Genomic DNA, 18,266 nt, shown 5'->3' with positions numbered 1-18,266 from the left:
CCCAGATTTTTGCTTTTTGCTTCACTGGTTTACGACTTCCCTGGCTGTGGGCCTGCTAATCAGACCCACAGCCTAGCTGTTCTCTCACTAAATTGACACGTGTACCGTAGGTGCATAAACCAATTGGTACTGGGCCACCTTATCAGACCCTGTAACTCAGGGCATAGGTGTACCCAGGGCCTACCAGGGGCTGCAGCATGTATTATGCCACTCCTGGCTGGCCATCTAAATCTGACACAACTGGCTGCACGACAGCTGGGGCAAGGTGGTGTTATCACCCTTTGCTGTAGATATAGTATACCTATATCTAACCCTAAAATGGACACATAGATTCCTATCAGTCACTCCTATGGCAGGCCTTAACAATCCTGAAGGCAGAGTGCTTGGCATCATGTGAGATGATGCTCTGGCATGAGCTGAGCCCGTTTGCAGCTTGCGGAACCAAGTCCTAATAGCTGTTCCATGATAACGCATACCATATACTCTTAAGTGCATTATAATCCTCGCGGTTATTTGCCAACTCTGGTATCGCTTTATCAAAACATGTCGAGTAAGGTGTCATACGAATTGGAATACTAACCCCTTGCCAATTCTGGCGACGGGGTTAGCATTCCACCCTTCTAGAGGGACACGACATGTATGTAACTGTGAACCCCGGTTAAAGTTAACTCGAGCCTCAGCATCACAAAATGGATGCTGCCACCACAGACACAAGTCTGACCCCCTGCAGCTGGGAGTCCTTCCAGCGAGGGGAGCTTGGACAAAGGGTTTCCTGTCAGGGGCGGTGCTAGCACCATCCCAGACAGGGTTTTGTGTATCCTAGGTAGGCAGGGCTGAATAGGAAGGTGACTGCAAGTGGCACCCCGGTGCTCACTGTGCATAGGCCGGCTTGAACCAGTTCCAGAGCACACCAGCCCCTGAGCTGGGGAAAGTCCGGCATGGGAGAGGGGTGTAACCACCCCCTTTCCTGGTCCCACCCATGGGCAGGACCTAGTCGCGTACCAGCCCCTTTCTTTAGAATAAAGGTAGGAGCGGGGACCCTTCCAAATTAGATCATCTTTAAATCCTGAAACTACTTTCTACGAAAGGAACTCAGGACTTCTTCTCAAGATTTCTCCCTTGTGACTAAGGAGTAGTCACCCTAGGCACCACCTAAGTATCTTGCGGTTTGCTGAAACGTCCTTCCTTCGGAACCAGACTGCCCAGCTCGACGAGACCCGGACTCCCTGCCCTCTCTGACCTCAACCTGCCTCTACAGCACAGCTGAGACCCGTAGGTGTGACGAGACCAGAGGACCCGGCGATCATCAGAACCAGCACGACACTGAACCAGCACGACCACCGAGGGACCTTCGAGTGGGTGCACTGGGGTAAGAGAAACCCCAACCCCAAGCAGCACGAGCACCGAAGTCCAGCCCCCCAGCATCCACCAGATCTGCGTGGGGCCCTTTTGCTCCTGGGTTGCTGCTACGTTGTCCGGTCACTTGCCCGTTGGCTAGTGACCCTCCAGACGACGACCTACGTTGTTTTCACCGCTGGTCTAGCTCCTCTAGACTGGCCCTAGTCTCCTCCTGAAGGGGACCTTCCTCGGACCCTCCTGGTCCACTCAAGACACCATTTTGTGTCGCCACGTGGGCTTGCCGTAGCCAAGGCTTGTTGCCTCCTTCACCGGATCCAGCATCGCCAGCAGCAGACATCCGACGTGGGACAGCTCGCAGACCTCCAGCCTGGTCGACATCAGCGCCCCTGGTCCGTGCAGCAGCAGAATCCAGTGTCACCTCTTCACCTGGCTGAGTGACCTCGTCCGGTGCCATCCTCATGCCCACCTAATCACTGGCTAGTGATTCAGAACTTGGTCCCCTCTGCTTACAGTTACTCTTCTTCAGCTGATCCAGTCCTTGGATCAGCCCGGAACATCTTCACTGGTCGCCTGCCAGCAACTTCCACTTCAGGCTCCTGGTTCGTCAACGAGGATTCCCGACGACACTTGAACCCTATGCATCCGCAGCCCCTGGGCTAGGTAAACCGAGTACTACGGTGCTCCAGCGTAGCCCAACTCTCTAAGTGCCTAGATCCACTTTCGTGTTTGACCTACCTAGTCGGGTTCGCCCGAGAACACTAACTTTTGCATTTACTAGCATCCATAGACTTTGTCCCGCATTACGATTGAGAGTTCCCACTCTGAACACGACGTCCCTAGGCATCCTGCTTCTAATCTAAGGGTTCAGCATTGTAGGCCTAGCGTTTCTAAAGTCTCTGAGAGTAGTACTTACCTGTTAGTAATTTCGCATTCCACTTCCATAGTATATGGTTTTTCGTGCCCCTCGGGCATTTGTGTAAATTGTGCGACTTTCAGTATTTCTTTAAGAGTTTTGTATTGTGCTTAGCACCCTGTCCTCATAAAGAGTCCAGGGTTGTTGTGTTATAAATAAATATCCTTTTATTTTCATAACAACTTGTGTGGTGTCCTTTCACTTGGTGTTCAAGGGGTATATGTGATGGTATAACAGCTGGCTTAACATGCCCTCTAGAGTTTAGCCTAAAGACTGCTCTTGTCCATGCTACTAGGATAGCTGGTCTATAAGGTTGATTTACAACCAATCATCAATAAGGGTTGTTTGGGCTGATACATAGTGATCACTAGAATAGTGAGCACTGCATATCAGGCCAACTTCTCACACACTGAGGGTTTCTTCAGAAGTGCGCTGAGTTCGGCGTGCTTCCAGCTCTCAGGGAAGGTAGCGGTGTCGAAGGAGGTGTTGATGTCCCGCAGATGGGGTGCGATGACAGAGTCGGCCTTGTTGAAGACGTGGTGAGGGCAGGGGTCGGTAGGAGATCCGGAGTGGATGGAGTTCATCGTGCGGATGGTGTCTTCGGTGCTGATCGGGGTCCAGGCGCGGAGGGTGGTGGTGGGGGCGTTGGTGCGGTCGTGGGGTGCGTCGGATGTGTGCTGAAGCTGTTGTGTATGTCTGCGATCTTGTTGTGGAAGTAGGAGGCGAGGGAGTTGCAGAGGTCTTGTGATGGGGTGATGTCGTTGTTTCCGGGGTTGGAGAGCTCTTTAACGATGTTGAAGAGTTCCTTGCTGTTGTGTGCGTTGTTGTCCAGTCGATCCTTGAATGCAGTTTTCTTGGTGGCGTGGATCAGTTGGTGGTGTTTTCGGGTGGCGAGCTTGAGGGTGGTCATGTTGTCTGGTGTTGGGTCTCTGCGCCAGGCTTTCTCGAGGGCTCGGCAGTTCTTCTTGGAGCTTTTGAGTTCGTCGGTGAACCATGGGGCTTTCTTGCTGCCGGGTCTGCTGGGCGGGGTCCTCAGAGGGGCGAGGTCGTCTGCGCAGTTGCTGATCCACTTCGTGAGGTTGTTGGCGACCTGGCTGGGGTTCGCTGCGCTGGTGGGAGGGTTCTGGCTCAGGGAAGCGGCGAGCTGGTCAGCTGTGATCTTGTTCCAGCTTCTGCGTGCAACCTGTTGCTGGTGGTGGTGGATCGTGGTCCTTCTGAAGCTGAAGTGTACGCAGCTGTGGTCCGTCCAGTGGAGTCCGGTGGCGTGGCTGAAGGCGATTTCCTTGCTGGATGAGAAGACGGGGTCGAGTGCTCCCGTTCATATGATAACATTACAACAAGTGCTCCCGTTGCTACAACAAGGGGATTTCCGAGCAACACTGGACCTCAAAGATGCATATTTCCACATACCCATCCATCCAGCCCACAGAAAATACCTCAGGTTCACAATAGAAGGTCAACACTACCAATTCAAGGTTTTGCCCTTCGGGGTTACCACGGCTCCAAGAGTGTTTACAAAATGCTTAGCGACAGTGGCAGCACATCTAAGGAGGCAGCACGTCCATGTGTACCCATACCTGGACGATTGGCTAATACAAGCAAAATCGTACGAACAATGTGCAGCACAAACATCTCACACAATCCAGCTGCTACAGAGCTTAGGATTCTCAATCAACTACACAAAATCACATCTGCAACCGTCCCACATACAGCAGTACCTGGGAGCCACCATAAACACCTCACTGGCAAAGGATTATCCAAACTCAGCAAGGATAGCCAGTATGCAGACACTCATTCGCAGATTTCTGCCAAAACACTCTTTGCCAGCTCAAGTCTTCATGCAACTCATAGGCATGATGCCCTCCTGCATATTCATTGTCCCCCATGCCAGACTTCAGATGCGCCCATTGCAGGAATGCCTAGCACAGCAATGGAACCAGGCTCAAGGACAACTAAAAGACCTAGTGTTGGTAGACAGTCACACTCACAACTCTCTGCAGTGGTGGAACCCACAAAACCTTTCCAAGGGGCGACTGTTCCAAGAGCCGGTTCCCCAACTAGTACTAAGAGCGGACGCATCACTGACAGGCTGCGGAGCCAATCTTCTTCAATACACAGTACAGGGGCTCTGGACAAACAAACAGAAAAGGCTGCATATCAACCAACTAGAGTTGCTAGCGATGTTCCTAGCCCTAAAAGCATTTCAAAAATACTTGTACAGAAAGACGGTGTTGATCCGGACGGACAGCATGACCGCGATGTACTACATCCAGAAACAGGGAGGAACGTACTCTCCACAGCTGTCCCATCTGGCACAAAGCATCTGGAAGTGGGCAATTCCCAAAAACATTTTTCTCCTAGCAGAACGCCTTCCAGGGAAGGACAATCAAGTTGCCGACCTGCTCAGCAGGCACAGCCAGCAATTACACGAATGGGAGATTCACCCCCAGGTCCTTCAGCCATTCTTCGAGGAGTGGGGTCACCCAGATATAGACCTGTTCGCACACAAAAGAAAACTCGAACTGCCAATAATTTGCCGCCAGATACCCACATCCATTGTCACATGGCAATGCGATATGGATGAACTGGTCAGGCAGATTTGCGTACGCTTTTCCCCCAGCACCACTGATCCCGCTGGTGGCACGCAAACTGCGGCAACACTCCCTCACACTAATCCTAGTTGCTCCCACATGGGCGAGACAACCATGGTACACGACGTTCCTGGAACTCTCAGTAGTTCCCCATCAAAGACTGCACCTTGCACCTCATCTTCTAACTCAGAACCATGGAGAAATCAGACACCCAGATCCAAATCAAATGAACCTAGCGATCTGGCTCCTGAGGTCTTAGAGTTTGGATACCTTAACTTGCCCCCAGATTGCATGAATATCATTAGGGAGGCAAGAAGACAAACCACACAAGTGTGCTATGCAGCTAAATGGAAAAGATTTGTTATTTACTGCACCAATAACCAAATCAACCCCTTAGATGCTTCAATACAAAACATAATATGTTACCTGCTGCACCTACAAAGATGTAACTTAGCATACTATTCAATACGGCTACACCTCGCTGCCATAGCAGCATACCTTCAAAACAGGCAACACCTTTCACTGTTTAGAATACCAGCAATCAAAGCATTCATGGAGGGTTTAAAAAGGGTGATTCCTCCTAGGCACCCCCCTTCCCCAGTCTGGAATCTCAATATAGTGCTTACCAGACTCATGGGCCCTCCTTTCGAACCTTTACATTCATGCGAACTACAATTCCTAACGTGGAAAATTGCATTCTTGGTAGCCATCACCTCACTCAGAAGAGTGAGTGAATTACAAGCGCTTACAATTCAAGAACATTTCATGCAGGTACATGCCAACAGGGTGGTTCTTAGAACAAACCCTAAATTCATGCCTAAGGTTGTATCCAATTTCCATATCAACCAATCAATAGAACTGCCCTTGTTCTTTCAAAATCCACAGTCAGTAGCTGAGAGAGCCCTGCACACACTAGACGTAAAGAGAGCTCTACTTTACTATGTGGACAGAACTAAATCATTTAGGAAAACAAAGCAACTGTTTGTTGCCTTTGCACCACAACACAAAGGGAATCCAATTTCAAAATCAGGAATAGCCAGATGGATAGTTAAATGCATTCAGATATGCTATCAAAAGGCAAAACGCACGTTAACCGTCCCCCCAAGAGCACACTCCACTAGGAAAATGGGGGCATCCTTGGCTTTCCTAAGAAATATTCCTCTTGAAGATATCTGTAAGGCAGCCACATGGACCACCATACACACTTTCACAAAACACTACTGTGTAGATGTGCAAACAAAACAGCAAGCTGCTGTAGGCCAGGCTGTCCTCAAAACTCTTTTTCAAACTGCTGCAGCTGGCACAGGTAGCCACCGCTAGAGGAGATACTGCTATACAGTCTATGCACAAGATATGAATTCAGCAGCCCACATGCCTCGAACGGAATATGCTACTTACCAGTATGCATCTGTTCTTGGCATGTAGGGCTGCTGACATTTATACCGTCCGCCCTCCTCCCCAGTGCCTGTAGCAGCTGCAGCATTCTCTCTGGCTTGGCCATCTCTTACTTTACTATCTCCATCTCTGCCACAATGGCGAAAAACAATCTGAGGATGGAGAGGATGCCCATGGGCACTGTAGTCCAGTGGAGGAGTCACCTATCTCGTGATACTTCGAAGACTCTTCCAAGACAACAAGTGCAATCATCCGGACCCAACACTAGGCGGCGATCTATGCACAAGATATGAATGTCAGCAGCCCTACATGCCAAGAACAGATGCATACTGGTAAGTAGCATATTCCTTTCAAATTATTGTGCATTCTATGGTAATTTTCCTTCAAGAGCATGGATTTACTGTAATGGCGCACAAATCTGCACTGGATGAATGTGGATACAAGTAACAGTCAGGCATTCGAGGAGAAATATGTCTGGATAGAGTGTTCCTAATCAACATTGCACCAGACAACTGATGGAGGATGCATATGAATGAGGGTAGCCTACTGCCAGTCAGTAGAGTTGATAAACTGGATGTGTGAATCCAGAAGGAGTAATCTATGAGTTTATACATTTCCTTGAGATAATGTTCATGCCTGTGTGAGGCTGGAGGAGGATAGTGGAGCATAGACAGGTGGTACCTCACTGGGACTGATCATGGAACTGAAGGTATTGTTAGTTAAGTTTCAATGCAGCCAAGTGCAGTCGTGAACTCTGGGGGAAGAAATGCTAAGGAGCAGAGTGCACCATGAGAGTTGAGGTTTTAAAGGACAGATATCTAGAGCAATATGTATGTAAACAATGTTACATGGCAGTAGGGAGATAGGAAGAATATTGATGGTGAAAAGATGTGTAAACATTGTACATTTCACTGGTTTGACTTTAATTTAATGTAATAATTATTTATTCGTTTGGAAGCACTTTTGCCAGAAAAGTTAATTCGATGTAATCATAGTTCTTTCGGGTGAATCTCCAGAATGGCCACAGAATGGCCCACCAATGTGCAGGGTCCCGAAGCACACTTTTCAAAACACTTTTCTTTAAGAAATGCATCTATTCGTAGCATGTAGTGCTGTAGATTCATATGTTATACTCATGCCATCTCGTGTTGGGCTAGGATGTTTGCAACTTGTTTTTCTTCAAAGTAGTCTTTTAAGTCATGAGGTATGGTGACTCCTATAGTTTGTATTGCGCATCATTATAGGCTCCATTGTTAGATTGTTTTTTGACTCATCGGGTGAGCTTCGTATAGGAGCAGTAGAGAGATAAAGATGAAGGTGCAAGATATAGTTAAATAAGGATAGTGTGTGCATGACCCATTAGCTTCCGCGGAGGAGGGTAGGTGCATATTAATCTACGGCACTACACGCTACGAATAGAAGCTTACAGGACAAGTAACATATTCCATTTGTAGCATGTCTTGGCCGTAGATCCATATGCCTTTGCATCAAATGTAGTAAAGCAGTGCTCCCCAACAGCGGTGGCTAGCTAATGATTGACGTAGATGCTTGAAAAAGTGTTCGTAATACTGCTTGACCCATTCTAGCTTGTTGGTTAACTAAGACATCAACACAGGAGTGTTTTGTGAATGTATAGGAGTTATTCCATGCATCTTCTTTACATATATCTGCTAGTGGAATGTCTCCTAGGAAACCCATAGAGACCCCTTTTTCACGTGTGGAGTGAGCTCTTGGAGCTGCAGGTAGCATTTGCTTAGTTTTGAGGTAGCACGTTTTAAAGCATTTTACTACCCACCTTGTGATACCTGCTTTAGATATGGGTGAGCCTTTATGGGGGTTTGAGAAAGCTATGAAGAGTTGTTGAATTTTTCGAAAAGGTTTTGTTCTCTCAATGTAATACATTACTGCCCTTTAAACATCCAGAATGTTTAGCGCCCTTTCCTCCACTGAGTCTGGTTTGGGGGGAAAATACAGGGAGCTCAATGATTTGTTTGATATGAAAAGAAAAAACTAATTACGGTAGAAATTTGGGGTTAATTATTGCTAGTTTGACTAGATGGTTTTGAAAAAAGGTTCACCACGGGTAAGCGCGTGAAGTTTGCTCACCCTTCTGATAGATGTGATAGCCACTAAAAAAGGTACTTTCCATGTGAGGAACTGTAGATCCCACGAATGGGTTGTTCAAAAGGAGGACCTATAAGCCTGGTGAGAACATTATGTGGATTCCATGCGGCTGGCGGTGGGATGGAGGGAGGAATTACTCTTTTTAGTCCCTCCATAAATGCTTTAAAAACTGGAATTCTGAACAAATATATGTGTTGTCTATTTTGCATGTAGGCAGCAAGTGTTGTTAGGTGTAACCTAATAGAGCTGTATGCAAGTCCTGCCTGTTGTAAATGAATCAGGTAGCAAATAAGATCTTGTACGGTACGGGAAAGTAATTGGATTTGTTTTCCTTTTTGGTGTCAATGTTGACTGTGCAATTTTATTGTTCCTCCAGGACTGTTGTAACTAAATCGATGGACAGCTGAGTATGAATGACAGCCAGGGCAAACAACACGTTTTTCGTCCTTTTTTTAAATATATATTTTTATTGGTTTTGCAAGTCATGAACAACAGAGTACAAACTCGAGCCATCTATTACATTAATTCTCATTAGCATCTTACTGTAGCTTTTTGTCTCTCCCTCCCCTCCCACTCCACTCACCCTCCCCCCCAGCCCGGGTCTCAGAGTGTTCGGTTCTGATGTTATTCAATGTTATGTGTGTTGTCAGGTTGCATCTATCATCTCAGGGCACTGGCTACCCCCTTTTTTCCTCTTACAGTAGTCCCCACTACCCTGACCAATCATTCTGCTCAGTCACATTAATATTCATGAGGTATGTCTATTAGGGAACCTTAAGCCCGGTTCTGCTGGCCGGGCTTAAGATCCGCTCAAATATCTGCGGATCCATCGATCTTCAACCCCCACAAATGGTAACGTTTTAAAGTGGAGCCCGGAGTGCAGCAGGGCTGATTATGCAGCCTATATACAACAACACAGCATTTGTGTTCCCTCCCCGCGACACAGAGTGCATGCAACATGGCGCTCAGCCGGGCTGTCATATCCTCGGCCCCGGAGGACAGCGGCGAGCGCAGTGTGCCAGTAGCGGTGCTGCCCCTTGTAACGTTCTAGTTGTTGGTAGCTCCGGCCTCGGCCGGAACTATGTACACCACTTGTATCACCTTCTGGCCAGGCGTGGCCAGAAGGCTATAAATAAAAGGTCGGAAGTCGCACGGGCCCGAGCACACAGGCCAGAGTGCATCAGGCGCGCATGCGCACAGGAGAAAGGCTCGGCAGAGACGCCTGACAGAGGCGCGAGGAGCGCGAAGGCCGCACAGAGCCACGAGGTGCCCCAGAGTGACGCACGCCCACCCAGCACAGCGCGACACAAGCGCTGAGGCTGCATCGGCCTCCACAGAGAAAAAAAAAAAGCATTGATACATCCAAAGAAAAAAATATATATATGGAAAAGTGTTATAAGAGAGAACATTGAAAAGGAACACACATTCCTGGAGGCGGACACACAACAAAGAGGAAATGTCAAACCCACCAGGCAACCAGAACCAGCAAGCAGCGCCACAACAGCAAGCAGCGCCACAACAGCAAGCAGCGCCACAACAGCAGGCAGCGCCACAACAGCAGGCAGCGCCGCAACAAGTAGTGCCACAGCAAGCAGTACCTCCAGCACAGCACATCCATCCATCAGCTCACTCGCAGATTCAGGCACTCCCGCCGTTCAGCGAGTTAATTGAACCTTCCACAGCAGCACCGGGGTGGGCAGTATGGATAGGACAACTGAACAACTACTTCGTGGCCACTCGTGAAACCGACAACACAGTCAAACGCTCCCTGCTACTGCACTTTGGGGGCACTGAAATCTACAAACTGTTCTCCCACCTTCCAGATACTGGCAACGCTAATGACTACGACGCCGCCGTGGGAGCCCTCAACGCGCACTTTGATCCCCAACTCAACCCGCACTATGAACGGTTTAAGTTCAGACAGTCTAAACAAAGGGAAGGTGAGACGATGGACGCCTTCCATGCCCGACTAAGGGAACTGGTGAGCACATGCGCCGAAGATGATCATAATAAGGAAGTTACAGCACAGATCATTCAAGGGTGCCGGAACAAGACTCTAAGAACACTAATACTGCGCCAACCCAACATCACGCTCGATGAGATTCTCATGCTCGCACGGTCACATGAGTTATCTGATGTCCGGTCGACAGCAATGGAGGCCGCCATGACCACTCAAGCGGAAGCAAGTGCAGTTGTGAAGACAGAAAGAGTTGACGCCGTCCGCACATCAGGTAGAGGTGGAAGGGGAAGATGGCCGACCAGAACCCCGAGACGAACATCCTGTGGATACTGTGGGCGTGATGAGCATAGTCAAGATGGGTGCCCTGCAAGAGGGAAGACATGTTCGAAATGCGGAACACCAAACCACTTTGCCAGCGTATGCAGAGGAGGATTCCGCGGAAGATACACAGCGGGGAGACGGACCGTAACAGGAGCAGTCAGGCAATTAAGTCTGGAGGAAACTCAAGAATCAAGATCCATGACAGCAAGACAACATCGCCATGCACGATTAGATGACTCCTCCACTGACGATGAAGGAGAGTACTACTTCGTATCGTTCACGAAAGACCTGAAAAGAAAGCGAAGACCTCAACCAAAGTGCCAAATTCAAATTGACGGGTCAGAATTCAAAGGTCTGGGCACAATTAAAGGACAGCCAATCAAACTACACATTGATAAAGCGGTCCAGCCAATTGCTCTGAAACACCGGAGGATTCCGTTTCACCTACAAGCAGCAGTCGAGCAGGAACTGACACAACTTGAAAAACAAGGAGTCATAGAAAAAGTCACTGGACCAACGCCGTGGGTGTCGCCCATGGTAATAGCCGAAAAACCCCGTCAACCAGGGAAGATCTGCATTTGCATAGACATGCGAATGCCCAACAAGGCAATAAAGAGAGAAAGACACATAACACCCACCGTAGATGACATACTCATATACCTGAACGGAGCCCAATGGTTCTCTAAGTTGGACCTCAACGTTGGATACCACCAACTCCGACTAGCCGAAGAGAGCAGGTACATAACGACGTTCTCGACTCACCTCGGTCTTAGAAGATATAAGAGACTAAACTTCGGGATATCCTCAGCGGCAGAAATCTTTCAAAATACAATTCGAGAAATACTATCCGGCCTACAAGGAGTGTTAAATGTAAGCGACGATATCCTGATACACTCCAAGACCAGTGAAGAACACCACCAGCACCTGAGGTCCACACTCAAGAGGCTAGCTGACCATGGAGTAACACTGCATAAGGAGAAATGCAAATTCTTTCAGAAATCGATAGAATTCTTCGGCTACGTATTCAATTCTGATGGAGTTCCAAGTTGATCCCAGGAAGTCACAAGCCATAAAATATGCCTCAGCGCCGACCACAGCCTCAGAAGTGAGAAGCTTCCTGGGCATGGCCCAATACTGTACCAGGTTCATACCGAACTTAGCAACCATTGCCGAACCACAGATGTTGAGGAAGAAGCATTCAACAAAATCAAGTACGCCCTCCTAGATGGAACAACCATGGCCTATTTCAACACGACCAGACCCACCGAAATACTGGTCGATGCCAGCCCCGTTGGACTGGGAGCGCTCCTCACCCAGGAAACGGAACCAGGAGTATGGGCGCCACTAGCGTTCGCGAGCAAGGCCCTCACCGCCACTGAGGCGAGATACTCTCAAATCGAGAGAGAAGCATTAGCAGTAAAATGGGCTTGCAACCATTTCCATCTTTACATAACCGGACACCCCTTCAGAATGGTTACCAATCACCAACCACTAATTCCATTATTTAAAGGCACAGCGCCTCATCTGCCTCCACGAATCAAAAGATGGGCAATCCAAATCCAACAGTACCAAATGGATCTCGTGTACAGGCCAGGAGCCAGGAACCCGGCAGACTTCTTATCTCGATATCCCACTAAGGAAGAAGCACAAGAAGAAGAGCCCGAAAGACAGACCAAAGAGTTTGTGAATATGATATCACAGGGAGCATGCCCCCAAGCAATGTCAGCAGACAAAATCATGGAACAATATGCCAACCACACTGTCCTGAAGTGAGTAGAGAATGCGGTGCACACCGGATCCTGGGAAGGCTTCCTGCGAGACGTACATGGCTGGAACGAGGCTGACCGCGCACGACTCAATCAGTTCTGGAAAATACATAACGAGATCAGCATCACTGAAAATGGCCTTATCTTAAGAGGCTCAAGAGTGATAATTCCGACGACCCTACAGGAACAAGCGACAGTGTTAGCACACGAAGGCCACCAAGGCACCAAGGCACCAGGAGAATGAAGGCCCGTATGCGGGAAAAGGTCTGGTTCCCGAACTTGGAAGACGCAGTCGACACCATAGTGAAGAACTGTCGGGCGTGTCAGCTAACAGGAAGAACTGAAGCCCCTGCGCCAATCATCACAGAGGAACATGCACCAGCACCGTGGTCCTGGGTTAGCCTAGACTTTGGCAGTTTTCCAGACGGAAGGGTCACTGTGGTTCTAGTGGACAGCTATACGAAGTACCCAATTGTGGAGGTAGCTCAGTCGACAAGTTTCACGAACATTCAACCCATACTGAGCAAAACATTTGCATTGTTTGGGATTCCTCAACAACTGAAAACGGAAAATGGACCACCCTTCCAGCGAAGTGAGTTCAAAGAATTTATGCAAAAACTAGGAATTCATCATCGCCGCATAACGCCACAGTGGCCTCAAGCTAATGGCGAAATAGAAAGATTCATGAGGACAATTAATAAGGTATTAAGAATATCTGCAGTAGAAGGAACCAATCCGGAGGAGGCTCTTCAAAGCTTTCTACGAGAGTACAGGAGCACTCCACACAGCACTACACAAAGATCGCCATGGGCTCTCATGTTCTCAGGCCCCAGGCGTGATTTGCTACCCATGGCAGAAGGATGGCGGCCTGAACCTTATCATCCAGAGTCCACCCAAACCCGGAGGAGAAGAACTAACGACAAGGCAAGTAAGAAGAGAGGGGCTCAAGACAGGGTACTGGTCCCCGGAGATCGTGTGCTCATTCGAGCTCGGAGGCCTGGAGGGAAATTCAGAACACCATATGAAGTCGAGCCATGGATTGTCAGGACAAGCAGAGGCACGGCAGTGACAGCTCAACGCGAAGGCGAAGAGGTAACAAGAAACGTGTCGTGGTTCAAGCGAATCCCAGCGACACCTGCCAACACGGAGCGTCAGGCAGGTACACCGGAAAGGCAAGACACCGGTAGTGAACCAACAAGTGTTACTTTGAGCAATTCGCCATCCACCCCATCTACTGGGATCATTGAACCGCTGACGCCATCCGCGAGAGCCTACCCTGAGAACACTCCGGTAGGAGGGAGAAGGCAGTACGGCCTCCGACCAAATCCCAGGCCCAGTCAAAGACTTGCTGACTTTATGTGCTAATTCAATTTGTCTCAAAGGACTAATTTGGGAAGGGATGTAACGTTCTAGTTGTTGGTAGCTCCGGCCTCGGCCGGAACTACGTACACCACTTGTATCACCTTCTGGCCAGGCGGGGCCAGAAGGCTATAAATAAAAGGCCAGAAGTCGCACGGGACTTCCGGTCCAAACCACCATACCGAGTGTTCACTTGTGTCTCGTCCCGACATATATATATCATTATATATAGCTGTATCATTGTATGCCCATACACTCACCCCTTTACACCCCTAACAGCAGGATCCTCGTTTGGGCAACCGTTTGTAAGCGGAATGCACATATGCCTGCCTAATGAGCGGAACAATGTGAGGTCGCGACCGCTAGACAGCGTTGCGGCGGAGGACTTTGGTATCCTTTAACCGGAGTGCTGCAACGTGCTGTCCCCGGGCGCCCTAGCAGTGGTGTTCTGGTGCGGTGGCGCCGCGAGTGAGGAAACGAAGCATCTGCACAGGTGGCAAGATCTTACATGGTGCTATGAGTGGAACGCGCTCGATATTCTTTTTCAGGCGGATTAAATTAATGCATAGCCAAAGGTGCGCTTTTCCTGTGGCACTGCTTTTGTGAGCGACAAGCAACACTGGACCTCGAGGTGTGCAAGATTGGTCATTTACTCTATAGCTGGCAGGGATCATAGCGGGGCACGCACGCAGGCGAAAGGAGGTTCTCTCTCGGTGTCTGATCGGACAAGTGTGGCAATACCAGTCAGTCAGTTTCTGCACTACGGTTAATGCACCTGAAGAAGCTGCACGAATACCCTTGGGGTCCTTGAGAGTACATGGAGGAATGATAAAAATGGGGACCGGCAAAATGAAACACCAGGGGCAGAATCCCTTGCCTGACCCCAAGATGGCTGCCACAGTGGTCAAGGAGATGAGGAAAGTGGTTGAATGTTTGATTTGGGTAATTGAACTGACCAAGCTCTTATCAGATATGTAAAGGTGTTATCTTATGCTTTCGAGAATTTGGGCAGTAGGGACAAGGATAATAAACGCCTATAGACATAGCCAATAACAGCCAAGAAAACGTTTGGATATAGCCTCAAGATCCCGCCATAGCGAGCTCTACCGGCCATGAAAGGTCCACTTCAGTGTTAAAGGCTCAAGCCGAAGGCGAGGTCCTTAAACACAGGAGTGGGACTTTAATGGCTGATAGAGCCTGCTACGGAGGGCTCTAAGGCTATTAGAACATTTCGCCCCTAGAGGGCACAATGTTCTAATTTGTAATACAAAGGCCTCACGAAGCCCAAGGGGATTCAAGCCCCGTCGGACTCCGTGAGGCCTTTGTTTACAACAGCTGTTTCAGTGAACAACATTGGAATATTGGAACTCCGGGCTTCTACCAGACATTAGAAGCCCTGAGCACTTCATTGTTTTTAATGGAGCTCCCAACATTACAATCTTCTATCTAATTGTCGGTAGTGGGAAAGTTCTGTAGTGGTCAAGGAAGATGTGAAGGGCAATGATGAGGTGTAAGAAGACTCTAATGGCTGAGAAGACCAGTGATGCAGAAAAGACAAAATATTGTGGTATTGTGGGTGAGCAGCTGATGCAGGTGATTTCACGTGTGTCAAGTTCCATTGTTTGTATGCTCTGGTAGCTGTGGGGCATTAGCCCATTAATGTGGATAAGGCATGAACTCAAATCGAGTTTTGCTTGCAGCTGAGGAGGACTCATCTGGAATACTGTATACAGTTTCAGAACCTTTTTTTTCTATATTAGGCCAGTTGTGATTACCAAAAGCCTTGAATTCAGAGGCACAGTGGTCATGGTTACATACACTTTACTGTTTGCCAGATTGGATTGTAAAGTATGCTTTACTGGGCAACACAGCCGGGATAGAGGAATTTTACAACTCATCAGAATCATTTTCTAATGTTCAGTGTTACCTATTCAATGTTGAGAATTATTAGTAAAAAAAAAAGAGGAATGGGAAAAAAGCATGGAAGCTGATAAGGAGTTTGGGGGCATATTATCAAGGACCGGTGTTAAAATTATCGCTGTTTTATCGGCAGGAAACTGCCAATAAAACGGCGATAATGGGCTTGATAATACGCTCGTGTTAACTCCCATAGAAGCCCATGTTCTGGTGTTAACATGGGCTTCTATGGGAATTAACAAGTGCGTATTATCAAGCCCATTATCACCGTTTTATCTGCAGTTTCCTGCCGATAAAACAGCTAAAATTTTAACACGGGTCCTTGATAATATGCCCCTTGGAATCTTAAATCAGGTCTAAATATAATCTCTTTTTCCTTCATAGCAGAAGTTAGGAAATGACATACCAATGTCAACAGCCTACCTTGCATAAATGGCTTTTCTCAGTTGCAAGAGTTTGTGTGGTCCCCCTTTTATTCCTCCTCAGTACCTATAGCTGGTGTTTTTTGCTTCAGGATTATAAAATGAAGGGTATGTGCTACCTGTCACTGGATTAGTGAATGTTTGTGGCAGAGGGTTTGCTATTCGCAATATACAGTGCTTTTTGATAGATGCTGCTCAAGCACTGAGACAAGAACACCTCTGCGGGATGCAGATACATGTGTTCCATGAGGGTCCTACACGTGTTCCACGAGGGTCCTACACGGGTGATGGCGCCTCACTAACAGCACAGAGCTGCTTGAGCTGAAATCTGGCCGTTCCATTAACTGTGTATTTTCTTTCCTCTTACTCTGTCCGTGGCCTGTTTAGGTGTTTCAAAGGCGAATGAACGGAAAAACAAACTTCTGGAGGAACTGGGATGAGTATGCTGCAGGGTTTGGGAACCTGACACAGGAGTTTTGGCTCGGTGAGTTACCAATCTTGCTAGTTAAGTAAAACCACAGTAGTTTACAGCACTCAGATGATTTACATGTCACTCATGATACTGAGATACTTGACAGCTATGAAATAGGATATGGTCTTGTTATTGCTTTGAAATGGGAATGTTTGCTGACTGGGGACATTTTCCTGACTGGGTGGAGAACAGAGATATTTGTAAGTCAGAGATATGTTGACAGTGGGGGTCAGAGGAATGATTGTAGGCTGGGGAGGGAATGTGTCCAGATGTGTGTCATACATTGGAAGTACAGGAATTGTAAGTTCTCTGATGTCAGATATGACTAGGTCATCAAGTGTTTTGAAGAATGAAAAAAGGAAAAATTAAGAAACACACGTTGCATGGGAAAACTTGCCAGTCTGCAGGTTGAGTAACCCTTTCAGATTCCATCTATCATAAAAAGGATAGTTTAGAAGGGAAAGAACAAAAGGATCTAAGAATACCTTGCGAGCTTCCCGATTAAACATCAGCTCCTGGGAATCTAGAAGGTATTACAAATTCAGTTGCTAGTACACAAACTATTGTCAACATTCTCCATCTCAGAGGTTGTTATTGCACATTCGGATGTTCAACCACCTACCACAACAAGTGAATAAGTGTGCAGTGGCTTTCAGGATTGCATGAATCCAATCAAAGATTGCAAGAAACAGGCTCAAAGGGTACTTGTGTCATGGTTAAGAGAATATGGAAATTGACCTGTACCAATGCAGAGGTCCCCATTCCGCAGTGTTAAGCACAACAGGCACCTGCAATCATTGCAAGACTGTCATCAGCTAGCTTTCACAGTGTGAGCGCCTGTATCGCTACAATGCTTCCTCTGAAAGCGAGAGTGAGGAACAGATGTAAAGATGGGAGAGTCGAGTTGAGAGAAGTAGAGCAAGAAAAAAAGAGAGAAATTGACCTAGGTGGATCGGTTGGACCTGATCTACAGCACTTTTTAGCAATCGCAGCGTGAGGGTCCCTTTGAGAGAAGGGAAGAGTATACGCAGGTCGTAGGTGATTGTGACTCACTCTGCTTTGAATTCTTAGGTAACGAGAACCTGCATAAGTTGACATCTCAGGGAGCCTATGAGCTGCGAGTTGATCTGCGCACAAAGAATGAATCCGCCTACGCAGTCTATGACAGTTTCCGAGTGGACACACAAAAAAACTACTACCGACTACGACTCGGAAAATACAGTGGCACTGCTGGTAAGAAAGACACTATGGTGCACAGAAAGGATCGGGGAAGTATGATATAGAGTTTCTTTACTGGGGATAAGAATGTTTAAATCTGCACACTAGTACCAGGAAGTGAGGACTGTCCGTACACAAATGGAAAAACAACTTTTACTCTTGACATCAGACTGTGGAAGGGATCTACCCACATCTTAAAAATCGATTTAGGAGATTAAGTCCCCCACTTTGGTGTAATGAATAGTTACATATCCTTCAAATCTTGATTTCTCCTAATACTTGAGCCGAGATTTACACACACATAATTAGTATACCTGAAAGAAAGAATAAAGTTCAGCTACCTTCTGTGACCTAGAGAGGGAAGCATTTCCCTCAGGTGCATTAGGCCATATTTTAATTTACTCCTTTTTACACCGCATGATTTCAACCCTAAGTTGGTTGACAGAACA

The 18,266-nt window shown here is 47.7% G+C and overlaps 1 protein-coding gene across 15 annotated transcripts in view; it reads left to right on the top strand.

Moving 5' to 3' along the window:
- The window catches only part of TNXB (tenascin XB), a 743,838-nt gene that overhangs the window by 692,362 nt on the left and 33,210 nt on the right, over positions 1–18,266 (top strand). For all 15 annotated transcript variants that reach the window (XM_086924531.1, XM_086924530.1, XM_086924535.1 and 12 more), the window contains 2 exons: positions 16,515–16,611; positions 17,671–17,832. In XM_086924531.1, coding sequence (XP_086780657.1) covers positions 16,515–16,611; positions 17,671–17,832 — 259 coding nt within the window. The remainder of the gene's footprint in view (positions 1–16,514; positions 16,612–17,670; positions 17,833–18,266) is intronic.

The sequence above is a fragment of the Lissotriton vulgaris genome, chromosome 5 (genome assembly GCF_964263255.1).
Source record: "Lissotriton vulgaris chromosome 5, aLisVul1.2, whole genome shotgun sequence".
Lineage (NCBI taxonomy): Eukaryota > Metazoa > Chordata > Amphibia > Caudata > Salamandridae > Lissotriton > Lissotriton vulgaris.
Note: the sequence above shows the minus strand (reverse complement) of the source record. Positions and strands in the feature narration are given on the sequence as shown.